We start from the raw sequence: 24,708 nt of genomic DNA, 5'->3' as shown, positions 1-24,708 counted from the left end.
TGTGACATTTGAATATGTTGCTTGATATGCGGTAGAAAATTGAGGATACAATTATAACTAGAGACCGAATCGCGGTGTCGTTTTCCCTGTCCCAAGCGCGTGTTAGCAGTCGTGAGAAGGAGTACCCTCTATATACACCGTGCCGGTCTAGCGGAGTAACGTGTAGCAAATATATTTATTTATTTATTTATGTAATTATTCTCACGGCGCTCGGCCACTAGCACACCCTTGCATGAGTGGAGAAAATAGTACCGCAATCCGGTCTCTAATAATTATAACAATGAGACGCATACTACGATTTGTCTTCTAGTTTCTTTGATAACTTTTTTATTAGATGAATTTGTATGTTAGATTTTCTTCCAAACAATTTTGAGTGTATTTCTTGGCTTAATGATATCGAGATTTAAACTTCCGTATATCCGGTGCATCATGCATCCACGTCCATCGCACATGAGCGACGCCGCACGTATACAGGGTGTCGCGAAAGTAGTGTACGTGTCTCGATATATACTCTCTCGATCCGTATTCGACTCTCTCGAACATGTTGAGAAAGGTGATTAAATTTGCTTGTTCATTTAATGAATTTAATTAACGTAGTCCATCGAGTTGCTATGTAAAGAATTTTGACAATGGGAACGTAAAGCCGTGTATTCACCAACGGAGCGAAGACGAGCGACGAGCGAGCAAAAGCGAGCGTTCGCTCGTGTTCTATATATCCCTAGTGAGAAATGTATAGTTGATAATATAATTATCGACATTGATTCGACGTCGGGTCAACTATAGTCAGTCAAGAAGTTCGTCGATTAACAGTGATTTGACGTCGAAGACGTCGATCAATTCGACATTGACTGTAGGATAGAGAACTTGAGTTTCTAGAAATTCTCTACCCTGCAGCCAATTAACATGCTTAAAAAATTTGTCGTACGCTGCACATAAAATATCGGTCTTAGCATCAGCTTTATATGGGTAATGATGTAAATAATTGTTATTTTGTTAATTTTACATGAGAAATGTTGACACTTCGTTTGGACACTTTGTGCGAACATATATATGCATCACTATATATCGTCAAGAAACATGATCCATATATTCACACAAAGTGTCCAAACAAAGTGTCAACATTTCTCATGTAAATTTAACAAAAAAATATTTTTTTTCACATCATTATCCATATAAAGCTAATGTTAATACTGCATATCGACGTGGCAGCCATGTTTGTTATGCCACGCTAGTGCTCCTTTTCCCGCGGTGGATGTTTTCTTTCCCAATAGGCCAGTATTTATTAAGAAATAAATCGCGTAATAGGTGATTAGTTTGTTCTTTATTTGTATATAGATTTTATACGCATGTTTCTTTTATAATATATTTTTATTTACACAGTGTATATATTTCAAAATAAATTACAAACTTTGTCAATTTATCCGAATTTGAAAGACAAATTAAATATAGGAGTCAAGTATGTTTTTTTTACAAATCTATAATATTTATTTCAAAATCTAAAATCTATATATTGTACAGGACAGTTTCTTAGTGATAAATGCAGGACGGATGTTGATAATAGATGATTCCTCGTGTTTCTGCGACCGTTTAACACTCAACCGACTTATCTTCCTCGTTAGATTCCCTCATTATGCTTCTACAAATTATTTCAATACAATATACAAATCAACGTAAGAAAATGAGACCATACATTCAAGTTCGACTATACCTTTGCTCCAGAACATCCTGAAATCTCGGAAACGGAAACAAGTCTATCAGATCAGCATGTATGCTGATACCAGCCATGCTTCTCTGGGCGAATTCGCGAGCCGCCACGACACTTGGATGTTCTCGGCCGTATTCGACGCGGAACATCTCGCTCTCGATGTCAGGGACTCTGCATCAAACGACATTGATTAACTTGATGGCTCTTTCATTGACGAGTAAAAATAATGAAACTTTATCAGAGAATTTTTCTACCCCTTTTCATCCAATTGTTATTTAATATATTATTTTATCGTAGACGAGGAAGCGTTCCAATGCTAATCTCAAATTTACTTTAAAAGCAAGTAAACTTGCAAGTAAACTGATTCTATAGATGCGATTCTATTAAATTTCTTTTATTTTGTTCTTTCTCATCGATCTTGAATTTTTATTTATGTTGATACGGCTAGATCGGTTTACATTTCTATCTCTTTAATTCATTAGCTTTCGTAAAACTCGATTTGCGTATTTATTTGACAGCACGTTTCAACTTGCAAAACTTTAACTTTTTGTTTTTTCTTTTTCTCATGATATTCTCACTTGTAAATATATCTAGGTCTCTCTTTTTCCGCAAGTTTTACAGCATGACCGCCAACATTCGCCACGGACATCACAAAGTCCCGTCTTGCTTGCTGCAAGTCCTCCAACTTGCCCTGTACCGTGGCCGCTTCTGCAGCATCTTGCTCATCGAGAGTCTCACTATCCAACAATACCCATGATCAACAGGCCATTGAAACATTGCATTACTAGTCTAAGAAATAAACAAATAAAAGGAAATTTTCTGGAAATATTTTCTCCACGAGCAATAAAATTCTCAATATTTATCACTGAATTTAGTTCGGTTGAACTTGACCACGTCTTGTCATAAAATTACAGCGGAAGATAAAATCTTTTTTAACGCATTTGAACTCTTTGTTAAGACAAAAAGGAGTATAATAAGAGGATCCGGAATTTTCCATCTCAGGAATGTGGATTTCTTTCGATCTATTTCTATTTCTATTCGTCTACTTTTCCCAGAACGTCATCATCGGGATGCCCTCAAGTCACCTGATCACTCGAATCGAGCGGTTCGCCACTTCGGATGTTGCCGCCTCGACGCCCGCCGCAAGTGGTTGAGGGATGCTGACGATGGTAGTGCGATTCTCGTTCACCGATCTCGGCGGTATCACAATGCTGTCAATCGGGCCCTCGCCAACCGGTTCGGCTTGGATCACCTGAGCGTTCATGGACCTCGCCAGTTCTCTAGTCCTTTCCAGGATAGTCGGGAGCGGTTCCGGCGCTCTTCTCCCCAGAGGCACTCGTCTTTCCGGCCTTCTCGCTGGTCTAGGAGGCGAAACCGGCGGAGACGGCGTCGGGGCGCGTCTAGTAGGTCGTGGCCTCTCTCTACCAAATCTGTAGAGGTGTGAAAAAAAAAATTATAACATATTTCAAACGCGTATTAAGAAAAACGTAGAAAATTTTCTAACATGATTATTTGTACCTGAATGTCCAAAGACTAACAACAGAATGAAGCGTGGCACTCATGCCATTGACTCCTCAGTGTAAAAGTCGCGGCAGAAATAACACGAAACTATAGTATGTCCGGAATCGTCACTGATGGCAGAGCGTGTCTAAACCGCCACTTTCTTCATCTATGAGATAACGTTTATTGATCACTTTGTAGAGTGGCATGTGATAGCAGTGCTATTACATGATACAACACGAAGTTGACGGAGACTATAATAATAATATAGGCGCGTGTGCTGGTTTCCTGTCTTATTCATGTATCTTTCTTCTGTTTGGTAGAATATTTTACTGTTAGTTTTAAGTACTTCGACTGCACGCATAGAATTGAGTTCACCTTTACAAACAGGAAATGGGGTAAGGAAAGAAAAACAAGCTTACAGTTGAATTATATAATAATCCAAAAGAATAGAGAATGTTAGAGAAGATACAGAAAGCAAAGATCAATTTTAAAGATTCACAAAGCTAAGAAAAATAATGATATTAGCATGAAAAATATAATATCAAATATAAAAAATCAATATCATTTTAAATGTTTAAGAAATAAGGAAACTCAATAACTGACCGATAAAATTAACGAAGGATAGCACATAGCATAAACAAACTAGCTTCATAATAATTTAATTTATAATACAACTACTGAATAACAGAATACTGTGTATAATGAAAATCGCATAAGAAGTATCTGATCGGATAAAACTTATAAATGCATTATTGAATAAATATAGCACCGCAAATCTTTTTACTACTAATTTATTGTCATTGAGACAAAACAAGATGTATCGATGAAAAACTAATTAAACGCTCAATAATCAGTCTTGTATTGATAATAACGCTGTGTAGTAAGACATAGACATTCGTACCACCTTAAAATGAATGGATAAATGAATGGATTATATTGCAGATTAATATACATAACATTGTCATAAAAAAGTGTCTTTACTGTATTTTAATTACCGTTGCATAAGTCGCGATGGATAACGGAATCATATTGCCTGCTTTTAATTCGCATGGTGTACTACTTCTGTAAAGAGTTATTATCAATAAAGATTTTAGTCTAGGTGAGAACTTGTACCATTCTGCAGCATATCTGCAATCGTAAATTGAATAATTAACTTCAAGTTAAATTTTTAAGGGAAATTATTCTCACAAGTGGAAAATTGAAACAATTTTTTCAAGATGCGATTGTTAGTACGTGTAACATGATAGATACTTGAAAAGAATTTATTATTTTTTCAGGAGATATTATGCTGAAGGGGAAAATCAATACAATTTTTCCAGACGCGATTGTCATTATGTATAACATGACAGATGTGTGTGAGAAAAATTTATTACAAAAGAATTTTTAAGATTACTTAATTAAACATTACAAGATTTTAAAGTACTTAAATTATTCGTTGCTTCTATATTAATCAAAATTTTAAATTATGTTTTTTATCAAAACTATTTTAAATGGCAATGGTTAAATTAAATTTTACATTTAAGCAATCTTATGCTACGCTTATAGAAAAAATTTATTGCTGCATAATTCTGTATGAAGAAAAGCTGCATAAACTCCAATACGTGTGTTATGGTATAAAATAATTATTACGCTCCATAGAATATATTCTGACTTTCATCCATTATTCTCTGTCCGGAGTAACATGTGATCAACAGACTACTCAATGATACCATTAATATAAGCACGAACTTTATCACTGTTCCCAATTGATCTAATATATAAAGGATCTATAACAGATAAGAAGTATTACATAACTATTCACAATATATAATTACACTATTATTTTAAATAAAGAACTTTAATTTTATAGAATGTAAATATTAGTAAGATTTTTGTATTAATATTTATTAGAGTTTTCAATAAATTGCGTTGAAAAAATTGTACATATAAATAGAAATTTAATCAAAATCAATCTGACTCGATCTCAAATGTATAGGAAATATAGAAATCCAGCTGTATAACAGTTTTTATTATTTTACATGATGGTGAATTTATATTCTATATATATTAGAAGAGAGTATATTACATGTTATATATGCAATTATAATACTTACTCGAAGTCCAATTACACTCATGGTTCCAATAACTATTATTAAAAAAGTTAATGCATATACCTGATACGATGAATTTAATACATCAACAAATCTACGGAATAGAAATAATATTAGCAAATTAACTTTTGAGTATAAGCTGTAACATTATATCAATATCATATATAAAACCAAAATTGCTTACTTTATAGCAAGCTGATGTTTTTTTAAACATGTTACGTATTTCCAGTATATCATTTTTTCGCTTGATACACACAAATCAAATTTCTTATTTATACTAGACTTATTTTCCCCAATATCATTGTTATTGTCGTTTACTTTTAACATTATATTTTCCATTTGCTTACTGCGAAATAAATTTGGCAGTATTTTGCACAAATCAAATAAAATACATATAACACATCCCAGATAGCACAGCTGATCTTTATGAATTCATAAAGATCAGATTCAGATCTTTTTGAATTCATAAAGATCAGTTGTGCTACCTGGGATAGCACATACATATATTATATACAATAGATTTTTAGAAAATATATATAATATAAAATCAGAATCTTGTTAATTGTAATAATAATAATTGTAATAATAATAGAGCGTTACACGTGTTCTATCATATACGTCTTATCTTCATACTTCATCTGCTTACCTGACAGCCGCAAATAAGCTGCATGCATGCGCGGTACATGCGATATGCATTGTATCAACGCTTACCGTGATGTTTATACTCACAATAGCTAGAACGGTAATGTAACAAAAAATTGGTAGAAAATATTCATCTTTATTCACTCTAAATTCGACTTCGATGACGAAGAATCGCGGACGTGATTCGTTAAGAGGCATCACAATGTCTAGCAATATTGGTGTTAATGGCGTTATTATGAGCACCAATAACGTGATATAAAGTAGTACTGTAATATTATGAAAAAGAAATGCTTTATTCATTCAACATCAATTTTTCTTTAATATTAATTTATAAGCAGTTCTAGAGCTCTATCACCGTTTAAATCTGCAACGGATTTGTACTTAGCAAAGAAATTCTATTAAATTTTATTTTGCTTTCGTAATACATTAACTTCCAACAATAGGCCAGTCATATTAGACATCGAACCTTCCAATTAATCTTCCCAGGTTGCAACCATCATGAATCGCTTTGATTTGCGGTGCTATAAGTGGGATTTATTTTGCTTCGCAAAATTAACGCTCAATAAAAAGTTATTAACAATATTATGAACAAAAAACGCGATTTTTTTTATTTTTTCTTAAATAGTTCGAAAACTAAGCAAGATAGGGTAACTAACTATCAGTACTTTTTTGTAGAGCGTAAAATTATGTACAATAATGATCTGAACAACATTTATCGTCAAGTGAGTCGTTTAGCTTGCACGCGCCGTCCGAGACTCGGATCTCGAAAATCCTTGATTTCATAGTTTTTTTTATGTTGCGCCGGTGATTTTTTTCTGTCATTTAAAATAAAATTAAAAATCCCCAAAAAATCACACATTATCTGAGAACTACAAAGAATACTTTTCATGGTGTAACCGAAACGACTGACTTGACGATAAATGTTGTTCAGATCATTATTGTAGATAATTTTACGCTCTACAAAAAAGGTACGTATAGTTAGTTACTTTATCTTGCTTAGTTTTCGAGATATTTAAGAAAAAATAAAAAAAATCGCGTTTTTTGTTGATAATATTGTTAATAACTTTTTATTACGCGTTAATTTTGCGAAGCAAAATAAATCCCACTTATAGCACCTCAAATCAAAGCGATTCATAGTGGTTGCAACCTGGGAAGATTAATTGGAAAGTTAACCCCCTAAATTAGTCTAATATGACTGGCCTACAATAGAAATCTAGATTTCTCAGTCAATTTTATTTTTATGAAACTAAAATAAAGCATAACATTCTTACTTTTACATGATATTATTCTATCAGCTTATGACATTAACGTTTCATTCTTAGCAATATGTGTACTTACTTAAATAAAATTTTACCAATTTTCGCGACAGCATGGAATATTCTTTCATGACTCGAATTTCTATATCATCCGTAAATATATTCCAGTGCTCGTCGATGGTTTCGCACATCCATCGCAACTGATTATAACAGAAACGTGGAGAAACGATTTAATATATATTATATCTCAAATAGTTTTAACAAAACATAAACGAAGTAAACATAATCAAAAAGAAATTGTGCTATCAAAAATAACACGATTTTTGATACCCGTACCTTATCATAATTCAAAATGCCATTCAAATGTCTTGCGACAAACGAGGTCGAGATTAAAACTTGGAAGCAACCGTCAAAAATTAATTGTGCATCGTCCGAATGATCATACAATAGTAATATCTGTATAAAATGTATATGTGATACGATGTTATAGCTTATATATATATACGATAAAAAATAATGAAAGTCAACAGTGTTTGAAAGTATTTTTTGTTTCAATAGAATGTGTCGATTAATACTCATTACCTCAAGTGGATAATAACTCATTTCAACTAAAAAGCAGAAAGTCCATATTAAATTTTTTACGAGCTTATTTTGAAACGGCCAAAGACCTGTGGTCGACAATAATATTGAGTTGGTATTGTATTCTCGCAGGAAATTTCCCAACATGATTATTCAGTTTCTCCGAAAGAACTGCGACATCGTATAAAGAGATGCAATAGACAACCCTCCATTGATTATGTCTATAGTTGCACCTGTCGCAAAGGGTGCGAAATTATAGTATGTCAAGAATCGTTAATATTAATCTATCATTTCGTCTACACGCGTGTCTGTCTCAAAAGTAAACCATTATATTGTCGATACAGCTGTGTTGGACATTTTTACGATGTGACATTTGAATATGTTGCTTGATATGCGGTAGAAAATTGAGGATACAATTATAACTAGAGACCGAATCGCGGTGCCGTTTTCCCTGTCCCAAGCGCGTGCTAGCAGTCGTGAGAAGGAGTACCCTCTATATACACCGTGCCGGTCTAGCGGAGTAACGTGTAGCAAATATATTTATTTATTTATTTATGTAATTATTCTCACGGCGCTCGGCCACTAGCACACCCTTGCATGGAGTGGAAAAAATAGTACCACAATCCGGTCTTTAATAATTATAACAATGAGACGCATACTACGATTTGTCTTCTAGTTTCTTTGATAACTTTTTTATTAGATGAATTTGTTTGTTAGATTTTCTTCCAAACAATTTTGAGTGTATTTCTTGGCTTAATGATATCGAGATTTAAACTTCCGTATATCCGGTGCTGGGTGCATCATGCATCCACGTGCGTCGCACATGACCGACGCCACCTATACAGGGTGTCGCGAAAATAATGTACGTCTCTCGGTCGATCTGTATTCGACACTTCCATGTTGAGAAAGGTGATTAAATTTGCTTGTTTATTTATTAAGCTTAATTAACGGTGTCCATCGAATTGTGACGTAAAGAATTCCGACAATGGGAACGTATAATGCGATACATCACGCGACATACCAGAGACTTTAAATTCTATTCCGCGTTCACACAGGACCTGCGATGATTCGGCAGAGATGTTTTTTTTTCGGCAATCGAAAAGGGATAAGGAACGTTATCTGTTACTCGAATAAACGACTTATACTTTGGATATAAATGTTATAAACAGAGAGAGGTGTCTGACATTCGAAGAATCTTTAAACGTCGCCGCTTCTCGAATCTGCACGTAAACATGAGCAGGAAATGCATGATATTAAAATATAAAGCACATTATCAGAAAAGTTTGCAAAACGACAAACGAGAATAATATGTATTTACGATATACGATATATTGCAATGTATAAAATATATGGCACTAAATTACAGTATAAAAAAAATTTGTTTGCTTATTTTTTTCTCAACATAAAAGATCTCATCGTGAATACGCAATAATTATAAGCTTAGCTTATAATAAGCGATGTTAGTAAAGCTTTTATAGAAACGTATTTCTAACAAAACGATATATCTATTTCTAATTTCACGAAATAACGGTATCTATCACATTGCGTATTAGAGAGACGGATCAAAGCAGTATCTTGAGAAAGAATACGAACACATATTACATATCAAAGCAATAATATTGCTGTAGAATAGCTATAAAACACATATAGAAATTTTTTGTTCATTGATGGTTCGTTAAACACGTTGATTTCTCGGGCGCCATACAACGACAACACTTCGGCCTGCTATCGCGAGAGTGTCATTCAGGTAGTCCATCTGCAACATAAAAACACGAACAATTACATACAACATCTAACAAAGTTCACGATATTGCAAGATAAGACTTGGAAGAATGTCAGTTTTAAGGTGATCCTAAAGCCGTGATCCTAGCCGGTTTTTTTCAGTTTTTTTCTTAGCACTAATCTTTTAATTGGCTTTATAGAAATGCAAAATTCTTGTCTAGAATTAAAGTACGCATCAAAATCTAGGTCATGGTGGTCGAATTTATATGCGGTGGTCGTCACGTATAACAAAAAATATTAATTTTTTTTCGTTTTTGATATAAATTCGACCACCATGACCTAGATTTTGATGCGTACTTTAATTCTAGACAAGAATTTTGCAGTTCTATAAAGCCACATAATTTAAATGTAAGTAAAAATTTAATTTTTAACGTTCGAACTGTCTTGCACTTTTTCAACTGTATTTCTCATCTTATACGTAGACATTTCACTTTTTTCTTTAAAGTCAATGTTACGATATTTTCGCCAAATCTTACGCGTGCGATACTCACGTGGATGATATCTCCGATCTTTGGACATAAAGTAGCGATGTGCTTTGACGGATCCGTAGGGCTCGAAATTCTGACGGTGCCGTCCCAGGAACTCGTTATCAGGCATCCGTGCGTCAGACGCACCCCCGTTAGAGTTTCCGTATGCTCAGTGGAATAAGATTTTACTAGCTCAAAATCGTTCGTTGGATCTAGCATGTGCAACTTCTGCTCGCTGTCCCCAATGCAAACCCAATCTCGTCGCATACTCATGCACGTGTTACACGCGCCTTCTTTACCTGGAATCTAAAAAGCACACCTTAGACATCGTAATCGGGTCTCGTTTCTCTACGTTAAAAAGTACGGGATGAAATTACTGTGATAGACTTCACGATCCGATCAGCTCTTTGATCCCAAACGGACACCTCATTTTCGCTGGCGGACAAGATGTATTTCGTATTCATGGTTAGCTTACGCACGTATTTAATGTGCGGCCGGTATAACTGCCTGATCGGCTTATTGCTCGATCTTGAATCGAACACGTTTATTGTCCCGTAGTTGTGGCCAGTTGCAAGGAGGGCCCGCTCCGGACACGAAGACACGCACCTCAGAAAATCCCCTATTCTGTTGCTCCGCTCTCTGTGAAGACAGAACCACATTTTTTGAATTTTACTTTTTCATTAATTGTGCTATATTTATACATTATTCTACATTTTTGCCATTTTGTGGCAAACCTCATCTTGACAGCTTAGCGCATATTTTAGAAATTAACAAAAAACGGAATCTTTGTTAATCCCGCATTTGTTGAATTTAGTTTTTTTAACTTTGCTGTATTCGACTGTAATTGTGCTAATTTCTGCCGCAAATACCAAAACAATATTTTAAATTATAATAAAGGAAATTAAAAAATGTAAAATTTTATAATAATTTTATAATAGTGCCGAGCTAACAAAACTTTATATGTTTTAGTTTTCTTGAACACGCGCGATTCAAAGTATCGTTCTCGCATTTGCGGCGAAAATTAGCACAATTGTAGTTCAATACAGTACAGCTAAAAGAAAACTCGAAATTCAACAAGTGCGGGATTACCTTCACAGAGGTCACGCTCCTGGAATAGACTGATAAAAAAATACGCATGAAATGGTAAATATAAAGTGAATACCTACGACTTGACGAGTGAACTTCAGAAACGCATTTTCAAATCATCTGTCTCGTCAAGCGAAACACAAAACGCGTATCTGCATTCGAATAATTTGGAGGAAAACGATTATTTCTCCCACAAACAGGAATTATCCTCCTCGCTGGGTTTTCTAATCGCGAAGCGGTCGAAAGGAAGAGTTTTTTGTTACCACGTACAACTCGTAAGTTCTGTCATCGACGAGACCGGTGTTGGTGAGCACCCACGATTTGATTATATTATAGTAACTGCAGAAGTAGACCGTGTGGTCTATCGCCGTCAGACAGTCACCTATTACATAGGTTGGATCGTCTCGGACTCGGACTTGGTAAAAAGGTTCCTCGCGATAAGAAAGGTTTTTGTAAAGTAAGGAGCGATCTTTCTTACTGACTAAATAAGTGATTCCATCCTGAAAACGAGAATCATTATATATATCGGTTTCCAAGGAGAAATATGTCCACTTGACATAATACACTACTTACTACGTGCATCAACAACACAGCGTGTATAGAGGAATAATCACGGTACTTCATCAATTTCTCCATAGAGTCCGGCTGTTTCCACAGCGCTGTTTGTTTCTCGATCGCAACGCATGACAACTTCCAAAACAGTTTGTTGGACCTCGCTGTAAGGACACGTTATGTCAAAGAAATATGAAAACTTATTCGTACCGTAATACTGACAATGAGTACAAAAAAGTTCATGTACATACAACCTGAATTAAGTACAAATAAGCTACAAGAGGGTTCTAGATCGACAGCTCTATTCAAGTTCTTACTACCAGATTATTACAATACTGACAACATTGTGACTCTGACTATGGCACGTCACGGATATATAGTGGAGAAGATGTTCGGTTAAATTTGCTATACATTTTTACAAATTTACATTTTTATTTCTTTGACGCACTAAACATCTTGACGTTCGCACGATGTAGTTAGGATACAACGTCTGGCGACGCATGATGTTTAATGCTGTGAAACGTTGTGAGTTATAATAAATGAGAATTGGCCAGTTGGGTCGCTTAATTTTTTATTTGATTTTTATTTATTTACTGGCGAAGAAAAAGTTATTATCATTGTTTTTATTTATTTAATAAAAAGGATTAGTCGTGGCGTAAGATGCTATAAATTTGAGCTAACCAGAACAAAAGAGCGAGTGGGTAGCATTCGGCCATAAGATGTGATTAATTCGCTTTTTCCACAGTGAGTCTGCATCGTTTAAAACCAGGTAACATTGTTTGCACACTGAGCTCAAACTGTGTAACGTCGACGCATCCAGGAAGGAACATATATGCAGGAATACCTGAAATGCAGCACAATAAAATAATTAAACGCACAATCAAACAAACGTTCCGGAAGAGATGGGGACAGAACGAAAAAGAGAGTTGACCATCGCTGGTTCAGCATACCTTACTTTATCGACAAGCGACTACTATACACTTACTGCAGAACTATTGCGGAATGGATTTCGATCGGAATTGTTTAGTTGTTTTCTAGATTTCTATTGTATTTATTAGAGAAAATGGAATAATTCTGATCGGAATCCATTCTGAAGAGCTTAATGCGTGCCCTGACGGACGAAATAACAGCGACGATTAAGAAAAAGAATTTCACGCACGTGTACATGAAATGTACGACCAAATCGACGTTTTTCTTTTTCTTATACAAACCTCCACCGGGAGATGCAACAATGACAATTGTGTATATTCCTCGTCGTCGTGGGCGCAGCTTGCGTTCTCGTCATCCATTCTTTCTCGCACCGTGCGAATCTGATTATTTTCACTCGATCTGTTCGAAACTCATCACCCGGTGATTCAACGAAGGCGACTGAGGACTGAGGATTAAGGGTGGTGTAAATGTAAACACGGAACTACGGAAGAGCCGCTGCATTCGGTGCATCATACATCCACCATCCACGTGCGTCGCACATGACCGACGCCACCTATACAGGGTGTCGCGAAAATAATGTACGTCTCTCGGTCGATCTGTATTCGACACTTCCATGTTGAGAAAGGTGATTAAATTTGCTTGCTTATTTATTAAGCTTAATTAACGGTGTCCATCGAATTGTGACGTAAGGAATTCCGACAATGGGAACGAAATGCGATACATTACGCGACATATCAGAGACTTTAAATTCTATTCCGCGTTCAGAACGTTATCTGTTACTCGAATAAACGCGACTTATACTTTGGATATAAATGTTATAAACAGGTGTCTGATATTCGAAGAATCTTTAAACGTCGCCGCTTCTCGAATCTGCACGTAAACATGAGCAGGAAATGCATGATATTAAAATATAAAGCACATTATCAGAAAAATTTGCAAAGCGACAAACGAGTAATAATATGTATTTACGATATAATGCAATGTATAAATATATTTAAATACTTATGGCACTAAATTACACTAATTACAGTATAAAAAAATATATTTTTGCTTATTCTTTTCTCAACATAAAAGATCTCGTCGTGAATACGCAATAATTATAAGCTTAGCTTTTATAATGAGCGATGTTATAGTGAAGCTTTTACAGAAACGTATTTCTAACAAAACGATATATCTACATCTAATTTCGCGAAACGGTATCTATCACATTGCGTATTAGAGAGACGCATCAAAGCAGTATCTTGAGAAAGAATAAGAACATCACATATTACATATCAAAGCAATGATATTGCTGTAGAATAGCTATCTATAAACACATATAGAAATTTTTTGTTCATTGATGGTTCGTTAAACACGTTGATTTCTCGGGCGCCATACAACGAGACTTTCATGGGTTGCTATCGCGAGAGTGTCATTCAGGTAGTCCATCTGCAACATAAAAACACGAACAATTACATACAATATCTAACAAAGTTCACGATATTTCAAGATAAGACTTGGAAGAATGTCAGTCTTAAGGGTCGACAGGAGTAACACTACCGACCTCTGTCGGGTTGCTTAGCTGCGAGTCCGTATTTTATTTATTATAAATTTTTTAAGAGCCAAAATGGAAAATCCGGCTCTGTACCAGCTTGCGGCTGATCTTACTGATTAAAACGAGCATAAGTGAAATGAGATTCGTTAATTAATTTGGCTAAAATTTGGGACAAGCCGTTCCTAAGCAGTTTTGCAGCTCTAAGCAAGCCTGTAAAGAATTTTGACAATGGGAACGTAAAGCCGTGTATTCACCAACGGAGCGAAGACGAGCGACGAGCGAGCAAAAGCGAGCGTTCGCTCGTGTTCTATATATCCCTAGTGAGAAATGTATAGTTGATAATATAATTATCGACATTGATTCGACGTCGGGTCAACTATAGTCAGTCAAGAAGTTCGTCGATTAACAGTGATTCGACGTCGAAGATGTCGATCAATTCGACATTGACTGTAGGATAGAGAACTTGAGTTTCTAGAAATTCTGTATCCTGCAGCCAATTAACATGCTTAAAAAATTTGTCGTACGCACATAAAATATCGGTCTTAGCATCAGCTTTATATGGGTAATGATGTAAAAAATTATTATTTTGTTAATTTTACATGAGAAATGTTGACACTTCGTTTGGACACTTTGTGCGAACATATATATGCATCACTATATATCGTCAAGAAACATGATCCATATATTCACACAAAGTGTCAACATTTCTCATGTAAATTTAACAAAATAATTTTTTTTTTTACGTCATTATCCATATAAAGCTAATGTTAATACTGCATATCGACGTGGCAGCCATGTTTGTTATGCCACGCTAGTGCTCCTTTTCCCGCGGTGGATGTTTTCTTTCCCAATAGGCCAGTATTTATTAAGAAATAAATCGCGTAATAGGTGATTAGTTTGTTCTTTATTTGTATATAGATTTTATACGCATGTTTCTTTTATAATATATTTTTATTTACACAGTGTATATATTTCAAAATAAATTACAAACTTTGTCAATTTATCCGAATTTGAAAGACAAATTAAATATAGGAGTCAAGTATGTTTTTTTACAAATCTATAATATTTATTTCAAAATCTAAAATCTATATATTGTACAGGACAGTTTCTTAGTGATAAATGCAGGACGGATGTTGATAATAGATGATTCCTCGTGTTTCTGCGTTTAACACTCAACCGACTTATCTTCCTCATTAGATTCCCTCATTATGCTTCTACAAATTATTTCAATACAATATACAAATCAACGTAAGAAAATGAGACCATATACATTCAAGTTCGACTATACCTTTGCTCCAGAACATCCTGGAATCTCGGAAACGGAAACAAGTCTATCAGATCAGCATGTATGCGGCAGACGAAGGACTAAGGGCTCTCGAAGCGGATGAGATCGGACACTTCTCGCTTCGGACAGATGCCGCACGTTGCCCAAGGATCCTCTAACTCCCAAAGATCCGGCGGTAGATGCTCGCGACCAGGTGGTGGTCCACGTAGCGGACTTGGTGGGTATTGTTCCACGTCGAAGAACCTCTCGAGCTCCTCCGGGTCGAAAGGAGGATATTCGTAGGGTGCCTCGCGCCTTGGTATATCGCGCATGGTGGTCTTTATCCTGGACGGAAGCGGCATGTCCTCTTCCTCCTCCCAAGATATATCGCCCTCGCGTAAAAACTCCTCCTCGAACGGCACATCAAAGCGCAGATCCTCCGGCAACGGCTCCTGAGCTATCCTCTCGAACTCCCGTTCGGCTCGACGAGCTTCCTCACGCGCCCTGATACCAGCCATGCTTCTCTGGGCGAATTCGCGAGCCGCCACGACACTTGGATGTTCTCGGCCGTATTCGACGCGGAACATCTCGCTCTCGATGTCAGGGACTCTGCATCAAACGACATTGATTAACTTGATGGCTCTTTCATTGACGAGTAAAAATAATGAAACTTTATCAGAGAATTTTTCTACCCCTTTTCATCCAATTGTTATTTAGTATATTATTTTATCGTAGACGAGGAAGAGTTCCAATGCTAATCTCAAATTTACTTTAAAAGCAAGTAAACTTGCAAGTAAACTGATTTTATACATGCGATTCTATTAAATTTCTTTTATTTTGTTCTTTCTCATCGATCTTGAATTTTTATTTATGTTGATACGGCTAGATCAGTTTACATTGCTATCTCTTTAATTCATTAGCTTTCGTAAAACTCGACTAAAACTACAGATTTGAGTCTTTATTTGACAGCACGTTTCAACTTGCAAAACTTTAACTCTTTTTTTCTTTTTCTCATGATATTCTCACTTGTAAATATATCTAGGTCTCTCTTCTTCCGCAAGTTTTACAGCATGACCGCCAACATTCGCCACGGACATCACAAAGTCCCGTCTTGCTTGCTGCAAGTCCTCCAACTTGCCCTGTACCGTGGCCGCTTCTGCAGCATCTTGCTCATCGAGAGTCTCACTATCCAACAATACCCATGATCAACAGGCCATTGAAACATTGCATTACTAGTCTAAGAAATAAACAAATAAAAGGAAATTTTCTGGAAATATTTTCTCCACGAGCAATAAAATTCTCAATATTGATCACTGAATTTAGTTCGTTGAACTTGACCATAAAGTCTTGTCATAAAATTACAGCGGAAGATAAAATCTTTTTTAACGCATTTGAACTCTTTGTTAAGACAAAAAGGAGTATAACAAGGGGATCCGGAATTTTTCATCTCAGAAATGTGGATTTCCTTCGATCTATTTCTATTTCTATTCGTCTACTTTTCCCAGAACGTCATCATCGGGATGCCCTCAAGTCACCTGATCACTCGAATCGAGCGGTTCGCCACTTCGGATGTTGCCGCCTCGACGCCCGCCGCAAGTGGTTGAGGGATGCTGACGATGGTAGTGCGATTCTCGTTCACCGATCTCGGCGGTATCACAATGCTGTCAATCGGGCCCTCGCCAACCGGTTCGGCTTGGATCACCTGAGCGTTCATGGACCTCGCCAGTTCTCTAGTCCTTTCCGGGATAGTCGGGAGCGGTTCCGGCGCTCTTCTCCCCAGAGGCACTCGTCTTTCCGGCCTTCTCGCTGGTCTAGGAGGCGAAACCGGCGGAGACAGCGTCGGGGCGCGTCTAGTAGGTCGTGGCCTCTCTCTACCAAATCTGTAGTGTGAAAAAAAAAAATTATAAAACATATTTCAGACGCGTATTAAGAAAAAGTCTTTTATGATTGCTTCAAGAAGCAACGTGCGAAACAATAGTTTCGGAGACTCTGAGCTGAAGTAACATACGACGAAAGCTGTGCGTAATTTTCAAAGTTCACCTAGGATCACCGCCGATCGGCGCAGGTGTCCTCCTTGGCACCCTTCGCACCGGCATGGCCTCTTCCCGTTTACGCTCATACTCCTGCTTGAACTTCTCCGCCTGCTTCACCCGGGCCATCATCGCCTTCGTCATAGCCGGTCTAGCAAAGTCGACTCTCCTCGGCTCGGCTGGAGCCGGAGCTCGACGTCTTCTGCCGGGTTCTGCCAAGACTGGCTGTGACTGTCGCACCGCTTCCTGCTTTTGCTCATACTCTTTTACTATAGTGGCACTCCTCGCCTGCCGTAGTGCCTGCGTCTTCGTGAGAGCAGGTTGAATTCGCGGTTTCCGGCTCGCCATTGTCGATGTTAAGTAATTCTTTACATGCGAAGATTAATATACGATACAATACTTTTAATATATTATTGCTTTATTATACGATTTTATTGTAAAACAACGATATATACGGCTTATCCGCCTTTACCATTTGTGCACTGATCGTTTATTTAATGCTATCAAAGAAAATAATCCAAAATACATAATGACTTCCGTCGAATAATTGCTTTAAAAAAACCTTGTAAAAATGTATTTTCTGGAGTTTCCGAAGGATAAACTTTTCCGGTTAGCGCGACGATTTTTCTTGGCGCTCAAATAATGGGTCCAGTATTTTTTCATGTTGCGAAAGCTTGCAATATGTTAACGGTCCATCCCGACAAGTACAACCGGCTCTTAATTAAAGCCGGGCAGTTCAATTTGCCATTATACGCAGGAATTTTGTATTATGACAGGCCTAGAAGGTTTGTGTGATTTAGCATGTGAAGAAATCACTGGTGACAGACGCAGCGGCTTTTGTTTCGCTTTCGCGAAACGTATCTCTTGATCGAAATGACCGTATCTCTGAAGTTGGTGAAAATGAGAAAATCTTCCTGCTTTATGCGACTTTTGTATCGAATAAAATTTTATTTTTAGTGACGTAATACTGAAGATTCGATCAAGTGATTTTTAAAAAATTGCAATATCGTGAATGGAAATTATTGTACGGGGTGTATAACCGAATGGTAAATCAATAAATCGATATTTATATATAGTGTTTAATTCGAATGCTTATTTTATTTATTTTATTTTTTTGTTCGACTACACTGCCTAAATAGCATTATTATAGAAATAGAATTTTATATATACATATTTACAAAAAATACAATTTTATTTAAAATGTATCGCTTAGTAATCGGCGGCATTACTGGCCAGATAATCGCGACGGCCAATATTGGACGCCTGCTTATTCTGCACAGCCTCCAACTTCGGACACTCTGTGATCCTGTGTCCCAGTCCACCACAATAACTGCAGCCGCGTTCGTCTGCGATAAAATAAGAAAAACATTTTCAAGATTTCTTTACAATAGAACGACATAAATTCATGATGAGAGAAGAAAAAAAAAGGCTAAAAGAAAAACATAAATCATCCACTATTGTCTTACCTCCCAGATTGAGGTATTTTTCGTTCTCCGAGCAGAGTTCCAGCAAGAACGGTGGCACCTTTTGCTTCGCTTCCATCAGTAGATGTTTAAGATCGAGCAGCACCGATTCATCGTTTGCTTTATTGATGAAAGTCGTAGCTATACCAGTACGCCCGGAACGGCCAGTTCGTCCGATCCTGTGCACTAAAAATTACAAAAATACATGAAACAGTCTATTTCAGTATCTTTCCTGAAATCACCATTTTTCATTTATCACAATATATTACCGTAATTCTCTACATCGTCCGGCATGTCGTAATTAATAACATGTTGCACATCAGCGAAATCAAGACCTTTCGATGCAACGTCTGTCGCAACGAGCACGTCCTTTCGACCCGCGCGAAATGCTTCCACCGAACGTGATCTTTCTTCCTGATCTGAAAGCACATAATGAAATGAACGAATATATTTAATTTATTTTGATGATATTTATTAATTTTGAAGGGCTAATACGATTTATCGGTGATCCTGCGATGATTTTATATCAGCATACTAAGGTTAAATAAAATGTACTCAAAATATCATGTACCTATTCCTCCATGTATCGCTACAGCTTCCACCCCTTTTATGAGCAGATATTCGTGGATAGCGTCCACGTCGCGCTTCTTCTCTGCGAATATCAAGACCGGCGGCGCGGTCTTTTGCAAACATTCTAAGAGGTAAACGATCTTAGCCTCTTGTTTGACATACTCCACTTCCTGTATCACATTCATTGATGCGGCGCCGGCGCGGCCAACGTTTATCGTTACGGGTTTCACCAGCGCCGAACGTGCAAAGTTTTGAATTCTTTTCGGCATAGTAGCGGAGAATAAAAGCGTTTGCCTCTGACCCTGCGATAGACACAGTTATTATTTTATAGTTATTATTTTTATCATTTTAATAAATATTTGATCTTTCCACACTGCACGAGATAAAATCTTGCGTGAAAAAAATGCGAAATAATAATTACCCTGAAAAATGAAAATATTGTTCGCACATCTTCCTCGAATCCCATATCTATCATGCGATCCGCCTCGTCCATGCAAAGATAACGGCATACACTTAATGTGACCATCTTTTTATGTAACATGTCCATCAGTCGTCCCGGTGTCGCTACCATTATATGTACGCCTCTATAAATAACATAAAAAAATAAGTTTTTGACATATTAATAGTAATATTATGACATATTAAAGATAGAAATATCAAAAATATAATTAACAACAATAATAAATACTAACTTGTTGATTATAGCTAATGACTCCGAAACCGGCACACCTCCGATTGCCAAGCAGCAGCGTATTTCTGGACACTCCACGTGCCTTAAGCTATTGGTGTAATGCTTTATTATGTCATAGGTTTGCTTAGCCAATTCTCTCGAAGGACATATTATTAAACCTACAGATTAGAAAATATTAATATATGTATTCATTACTCAGATACTATTCTACCTATTCATTATTGCAAATATTTACCATAAGGACCTTCCTTTTTAATGAACGGCATGTCGATTTCCTGTTCTAAACAGAATTCAATGATGGGTAAAACAAACACCAACGTTTTACCGCTACCGGTGGAAGCTATACCGATCATGTCGCGACCAGACAATCTGCAAGTATTTAACATTTGTAACCATTCGCTCAATATATTATACAGGCTACGGTCAACGTGACGCTACAAATGCTTTGGAGCGTTCTTCTTCTCTTTCTTTCTTCATTGAAAGAAAAGAGAAGAGGAATGCTTCAAAGCATTTGTAGCGTCACGTTGACCGTAGCCACAGTCAATTGGCACGATAATATCAATATCATTGTTGTTAGAGACTCACACTGTGGGTATTCCTTGGACTTGGATGGGAGTTGGCTTGATAATACCCTTCTGTTCCAGTCCGTACAAGATTCCTTTATGAAATTTCATTTCCTTGAAGGTTTTCAAGGGTGGCGGTACTTCGTCACCCTCCACAAGTATCCTGAGCTTTCTACGTACTCTCTCGTGACGCATCTCGCCGAGATTCAGTATCGCCCTCGGTGGCTGCCAATTGGTCTTGATAGGCTCCTTATACTGAATACCCTTGGCCAACTCAGCGACGCCCATCAGAGCTTTATTCTCAGCCACGCTTTCCAGGATCTTCTCCTCCTCTTTCAGCTGCTTCTCCATGGCACTCTCCTTTTTAGCTGTTACAATTTTATGAATTAGTTGTGCTTAAATTGTAATATTTTTGTTAACGCTCGTTAAAATTCTGTTCGTGGAGATTTTGTACCTTCAGCTAATTTCTTCAATTCGGTGTGTTGGTCGAGAAGAGAGATGTTAGATTTTCTTCCCCAGACCTGTCCGTCGTCGTTGTCGCCATCATCCTTCTCATTCTCGCTGCTGCTCTTGCCGACACCATTGATAGCTTCCTCTTTCAACTGTCCAAGCTTACCCAGTTTCGTGAGCAACTGCTTTTTACGATGCTTGGCAGAGACGTATGGCTCGTAATCATCATCTGTATCCAAAGGGCTGTCCTCTTCCTTTTCCCTTCTGTACCTCTGCATTGAAAACAATTTTATACACATACGTAATTTTAAATACATAAAAATCATGAAAGAAATATAAGTCACAAAATACTTAAAGATTTAAAAGAGGACTTGATTATATAGTAAAATGCATATATTATAAAATAGAATCCACATATATCTAACAAAATATCTTTTGATTAACTAACCTTTAACGGAGGTTCCCTGTTATCCCGATTCTCCATTAGGAAATATTCGTGGCTACGGGCCTACGGCTACGATGGAATCTACACTGCGATATATTAGAGCACTAATTATTTGTGTTTTGTTATTATTTTGTCTAATTAAAATATTTACCCTTTTACACGCTGCACCCCACGCGACTTCAACTACAGTACACAAGCCTGTTCGTTTCAGCTGTTCATAGTGTTCATTGTTGCACTTTTTGCACCTAAAACGAGAGAATAGTTTTGAGGTTACTTTCAAGTTTGTTCTTTGCAATTGAACTTTTTATACTTTATATCTTTTTTCTTTTTCTCTCTAACGTTTAATTATATATCTGTCTCATAATCAGCGCAAAAAATATAACGATATGCCCCGTCTTTGGGAAAGGAAAGAGAACAGGAAAACAGAGTGCAGAAAGCTCAAATATCGAGTTTCGACGGCTGAGTGCACATGTTTTGATGTTTGTTATTAGTTCGGTTCAACTCTTTGGACCTCGCAGAATCGTGTAAAATAATTTTCTACCGCATTTCGGTAATTATGAGTTGATATAAAATAAGAAGAAATGTCTGCGGGTGCGGAACGCCCGGCCTCGATGCCCTTTCAGGACAGCCAGTACAATTGGACGGACGATTTACCAGTTTGCAAACAATCCGGTATGTTTTACTTTGTTATTTTAACATTGTTCGCCAGGTATTTGGTGATAGACATTCGCGTTTCCGGCATAATGCTAATTTTCTGATAGAGAATATATTTTTATTTCTTGGTTCGATATAAATTACAATATCTTTTAACAAGTAATTTTGACAAGTAGTAATTTCAAGGAAAATTATAAATAAATTTATTGTTATCATATTTATATATATAGATAATACTCTTTTTTTATCGATAATATTTATTATCTTTAGCCGGACTTGTCATAGAAAGTAATCTACACATTATGTTTTAGGAACTGTTTATTTCAATTATAATTTATGCTTCGATAATTGGTTACATTAAAAATCATTTGAGAATTAAAAATTAATGTATCACATTAATGACAAGTGTTCTAAGCAGAATTACTGTAATATTAAGATGAATTTTATGTGATGTTCCACAGGGGTGGGCTTTTCTACTAATCAAATCTATCGAGAGGATGGATATCGACAGGAGGAGCATCCATTTGAGGATCGTAGCTTTCACTGTAGATACGACGACTCCACGTTCCTCTATGCTGTATTCGACGGTCACGAAGGTACTAAAGCGGCCAGCTTTGCTATGCAAAGGATGGCTGCGGAAATTCTACTCGGGCAGCTGAATGGCAAGTCGACTGACGAAGAAGTGAAGGAAGTTCTCCGGTAAGAAATTTCATTGATATAACATATAAGATGACCCTAAATAAGAAACATTTTGTATATGTAACTTTAATATATATTTTGGAATAAGAGCTAATATGTTGTGGTTGTGAGTAAAGATCTTCTACATGCAAAGTATTTGTTCTACAGGCAAGCATTCATAGCAGTTGAGAAAGGATATTTGGAATCAATTGGTGATTTATTAGCAGAGCGGGCTAGTCTGCAGTTCGACATACCTGATGGACTGACCTCTTATGAAACCTATCAAAAGTTTCCAGACTTGGTTAGTCAAGTAGCGTTAAAAATTGTGCAGCTACTTTTTTAAATGCATATTATTACAATTTATTCTTTGCAGGTTGACAAGCTAAACGCGTTGAACTGCGAGCTGTCAGCCGGGACTAGTGCTGTCGTCGCGTTGGTTTACAGAGGGAGGCTGTACATCGCGAATGTTGGAGACAGCAGGGCACTGTTGTGCAAAACAGACAGCAATCAAGTTTTACGAGTTGTACAATTAAGCGTAGATCATGATTTGAGGAACGAGGACGAGCTTTTGCGATTATCTCAATTGGGCTTGGATGTTGAATCGATCAGACAAGGTAAATTTGATACATTTTACTCATTTGATAATTGCTTTGATAAAAAAAGAATTCTGATAAATTGGAATATATATTGCAGGATCTCATCTTGGAAATCAAGAAAACACACGCTGCCTCGGCAACTATCTCGTCAAAGGTGGATATAGAGAGTTTGAAGAGCTAACAGCTTCCATGGCGGAGCCGATTATCGCCGAACCAGAGATCCATGGAAGTATCGAACTGGACGAATCCTGTAGATTTCTATTGCTTATGTCGCGCGGTCTGTATAAATCGTTGGAGGAAGCGACCGGTACTGATCAAGTCAATAAAGAATTGGCCTTGATAGGCGTCGAGCAGGTAGTTGGTCCAAATATATAAATCTCGATTGAACAATCCTCATTTAACATTTCGTGTAAATTTATTTTGAAATATTTGCGATTCTAGTTTCGAGTACAATCGACTTTAACCGGAGTCGCCCAGGCGGTGGTCGACAAGGTTGTAAGAATTCATCACGACGTAAACATGAGCAATACGCAGAACACCATGACCACCGGCAAGCGCGACGACATAACTCTCCTGGTGAGGAACTTCAACTTTCCGCTGCCGCATGCATTGAAGAGTCCGACCAGTCAGTCGGTTAGATTCAATCCCGTGGTGCAGACTGCGCCGATCAGCATACCTGACAACGAAGACTTGTCGAGCACCGGCACGGGCGTCACAGAGGACAACGTCGACACATCGACGACCGAAACGTCAACGACGTCGGACTTGTACCCGGCTGGCGCCAGAATGGCGGAGCGAAATGCTAGAATTAAGCCTTACGTAGATTTTTCGGAGTATTACGAGAACGTTGAGAAGAGAAGAAAAGAGGGGACTCTACCGGAAGGCATAGACTTCTAACGTTTCGTTTATTTTACGAAAATATTCGATTATTTAATTTACAAACGAAGTATAAATTACCGAGATCAGTACATTTGCAGCTGCGCTACGTGAATGTTCCTACTGCTGCAGCACATGTATTTTTGACTTTGAGATTATATTTATATTTATCTTTATCATTAATTGTAATATATAAAATGTATCAGTTTATAACACAGCATTGTTATATTCTTGTTATCAAAATTTATTATTTGTATGGGACTTGGACTATTACACGGACTTGTATTTACATATCACAAGTA

At 37.0% G+C, this 24,708-nt stretch overlaps 5 protein-coding genes and 2 long non-coding RNA genes across 13 annotated transcripts; 3 read left to right on the top strand and 4 right to left on the bottom strand.

Moving 5' to 3' along the window:
- Nucleotides 1-412: 412 nt before the first annotated feature.
- Nucleotides 413-1,942, top strand: LOC139807879 (uncharacterized). Its single transcript, XR_011730715.1, has 2 exons — nucleotides 413-553; nucleotides 1,720-1,942. It is a non-coding gene; the product is annotated as an uncharacterized lncRNA (long non-coding RNA).
- LOC139807865 (uncharacterized) lies at nucleotides 1,350-7,951 on the bottom strand. 5 transcript variants are annotated; one of them, XM_071769326.1, is made up of 9 exons: nucleotides 7,779-7,950; nucleotides 7,533-7,652; nucleotides 7,279-7,396; nucleotides 5,945-6,206; nucleotides 5,483-5,644; nucleotides 5,302-5,392; nucleotides 4,838-4,974; nucleotides 4,204-4,336; nucleotides 3,339-3,374 (listed from the first exon to the last, which is right to left on the bottom strand). In XM_071769326.1, the coding sequence occupies exons 1-9, from the start codon at nucleotides 7,920-7,922 to the stop codon at nucleotides 3,354-3,356; spliced, it is 1,188 nt and encodes a 395-aa protein (XP_071625427.1). In that variant the 5' UTR covers nucleotides 7,923-7,950; the 3' UTR covers nucleotides 3,339-3,353. The 5 variants fall into 5 exon arrangements, with proteins under 5 accessions (XP_071625430.1, XP_071625431.1, XP_071625427.1 ...); XM_071769325.1 differs by lacking the exon at nucleotides 3,339-3,374 and adding an exon at nucleotides 3,699-4,112 and having other exon boundaries at nucleotides 7,779-7,948; XM_071769328.1 differs by lacking the exon at nucleotides 3,339-3,374 and having other exon boundaries at nucleotides 4,284-4,336; nucleotides 4,860-4,974; nucleotides 7,779-7,951.
- A 1,421-nt stretch (nucleotides 7,952-9,372) lies between these two features.
- On the bottom strand, nucleotides 9,373-13,032 carry LOC139807863 (F-box/WD repeat-containing protein 9-like). Its single transcript, XM_071769323.1, has 7 exons — nucleotides 12,874-13,032; nucleotides 12,344-12,506; nucleotides 11,684-11,826; nucleotides 11,381-11,610; nucleotides 10,402-10,663; nucleotides 10,049-10,330; nucleotides 9,373-9,531 (listed from the first exon to the last, which is right to left on the bottom strand). Exons 1-7 carry the CDS (start codon nucleotides 12,949-12,951, stop codon nucleotides 9,451-9,453), a joined length of 1,239 nt encoding a protein of 412 aa, XP_071625424.1. The 5' UTR covers nucleotides 12,952-13,032; the 3' UTR covers nucleotides 9,373-9,450.
- A 2,459-nt stretch (nucleotides 13,033-15,491) lies between these two features.
- On the bottom strand, nucleotides 15,492-17,768 carry LOC139807878 (uncharacterized). Its single transcript, XM_071769363.1, has 4 exons — nucleotides 17,431-17,768; nucleotides 16,926-17,270; nucleotides 16,417-16,575; nucleotides 15,492-15,999 (listed from the first exon to the last, which is right to left on the bottom strand). The coding sequence occupies exons 1-4, from the start codon at nucleotides 17,766-17,768 to the stop codon at nucleotides 15,492-15,494; spliced, it is 1,350 nt and encodes a 449-aa protein (XP_071625464.1).
- Nucleotides 17,301-20,310, top strand: LOC139807881 (uncharacterized). The gene is made up of 2 exons (XR_011730717.1): nucleotides 17,301-17,408; nucleotides 20,159-20,310. It is a non-coding gene; the product is annotated as an uncharacterized lncRNA (long non-coding RNA).
- Abs (ATP-dependent RNA helicase abstrakt) lies at nucleotides 18,499-21,972 on the bottom strand. Of its 3 annotated transcripts, none has more exons than XM_071769285.1 (11): nucleotides 21,754-21,972; nucleotides 21,606-21,706; nucleotides 21,162-21,429; nucleotides 20,730-21,075; nucleotides 20,380-20,513; nucleotides 20,146-20,302; nucleotides 19,875-20,037; nucleotides 19,455-19,755; nucleotides 19,153-19,302; nucleotides 18,887-19,069; nucleotides 18,499-18,766 (listed from the first exon to the last, which is right to left on the bottom strand). In XM_071769285.1, the coding sequence occupies exons 2-11, from the start codon at nucleotides 21,639-21,641 to the stop codon at nucleotides 18,630-18,632; spliced, it is 1,875 nt and encodes a 624-aa protein (XP_071625386.1). In that variant the 5' UTR covers nucleotides 21,642-21,706; nucleotides 21,754-21,972; the 3' UTR covers nucleotides 18,499-18,629. The 3 variants fall into 3 exon arrangements, with proteins under 3 accessions (XP_071625386.1, XP_071625385.1, XP_071625387.1); XM_071769284.1 differs by having other exon boundaries at nucleotides 21,606-21,688; XM_071769286.1 differs by having other exon boundaries at nucleotides 21,606-21,683.
- Nucleotides 21,973-22,132: 160 nt separating this feature from the next.
- Nucleotides 22,133-24,699, top strand: LOC139807856 (TGF-beta-activated kinase 1 and MAP3K7-binding protein 1). Its single transcript, XM_071769303.1, has 6 exons — nucleotides 22,133-22,274; nucleotides 22,718-22,955; nucleotides 23,103-23,235; nucleotides 23,308-23,548; nucleotides 23,628-23,884; nucleotides 23,972-24,699. Exons 1-6 carry the CDS (start codon nucleotides 22,184-22,186, stop codon nucleotides 24,425-24,427), a joined length of 1,416 nt encoding a protein of 471 aa, XP_071625404.1. The 5' UTR covers nucleotides 22,133-22,183; the 3' UTR covers nucleotides 24,428-24,699.
- The last annotated feature ends 9 nt before the right edge of the window (nucleotides 24,700-24,708 follow it).

This window comes from Temnothorax longispinosus, chromosome 2, assembly GCF_030848805.1.
Source record: "Temnothorax longispinosus isolate EJ_2023e chromosome 2, Tlon_JGU_v1, whole genome shotgun sequence".
NCBI lineage: Eukaryota > Metazoa > Arthropoda > Insecta > Hymenoptera > Formicidae > Temnothorax > Temnothorax longispinosus.
The sequence above is the reverse complement of the archived record's forward strand: the minus strand, read 5'-3'. Positions and strand labels throughout refer to the sequence as shown.

Bases quoted from the DNA above. Each gene is read 5' to 3' on its own strand.
- LOC139807865 (XM_071769325.1), bottom strand. From the start codon at position 7,922: ATGTTGGGAAATTTCCTGCGAGAATACAATACCAACTCAATATTATTG. The intron at 5,645-5,944 runs GTAAGCAGATGA...TTTATTTCGCAG, and splicing joins AGCTTATTTGCGGCTGTCAG to TAAGCAAATGGAAAATATAA. The intron at 5,393-5,482 runs GTAAGCAATTTT...TCTATTCCGTAG, and splicing joins AAACATCAGCTTGCTATAAA to ATTTGTTGATGTATTAAATT.
- LOC139807863 (XM_071769323.1), bottom strand. From the start codon at position 12,951: ATGGATGACGAGAACGCAAGCTGCGCCCACGACGACGAGGAATATACA. The intron at 12,507-12,873 runs GTTTGTATAAGA...GCTGCATTTCAG, and splicing joins TGTTGCATCTCCCGGTGGAG to GTATTCCTGCATATATGTTC. The intron at 11,611-11,683 runs GTAAGTAGTGTA...TCTCGTTTTCAG, and splicing joins CTGTGTTGTTGATGCACGTA to GATGGAATCACTTATTTAGT.
- LOC139807878 (XM_071769363.1), bottom strand. From the start codon at position 17,768: ATGGCGAGCCGGAAACCGCGAATTCAACCTGCTCTCACGAAGACGCAG. The intron at 17,271-17,430 runs GTGAACTTTGAA...TTCACACTACAG, and splicing joins CCGATCGGCGGTGATCCTAG to ATTTGGTAGAGAGAGGCCAC. The intron at 16,000-16,416 runs GTGAGAATATCA...CGTTTGATGCAG, and splicing joins AGACCTAGATATATTTACAA to AGTCCCTGACATCGAGAGCG.
- Abs (XM_071769285.1), bottom strand. From the start codon at position 21,641: ATGGAGAATCGGGATAACAGGGAACCTCCGTTAAAG. The intron at 21,430-21,605 runs GTTAGTTAATCA...TTTTCAATGCAG, and splicing joins ACAGGGAACCTCCGTTAAAG to AGGTACAGAAGGGAAAAGGA. The intron at 20,514-20,729 runs GTGAGTCTCTAA...AAATACTTGCAG, and splicing joins GTCCAAGGAATACCCACAGT to ATTGTCTGGTCGCGACATGA.
- LOC139807856 (XM_071769303.1), top strand. From the start codon at position 22,184: ATGTCTGCGGGTGCGGAACGCCCGGCCTCGATGCCCTTTCAGGACAGC. The intron at 22,956-23,102 runs GTAAGAAATTTC...TTTGTTCTACAG, and splicing joins GAAGTGAAGGAAGTTCTCCG to GCAAGCATTCATAGCAGTTG. The intron at 23,885-23,971 runs GTAGTTGGTCCA...TTGCGATTCTAG, and splicing joins CCTTGATAGGCGTCGAGCAG to TTTCGAGTACAATCGACTTT.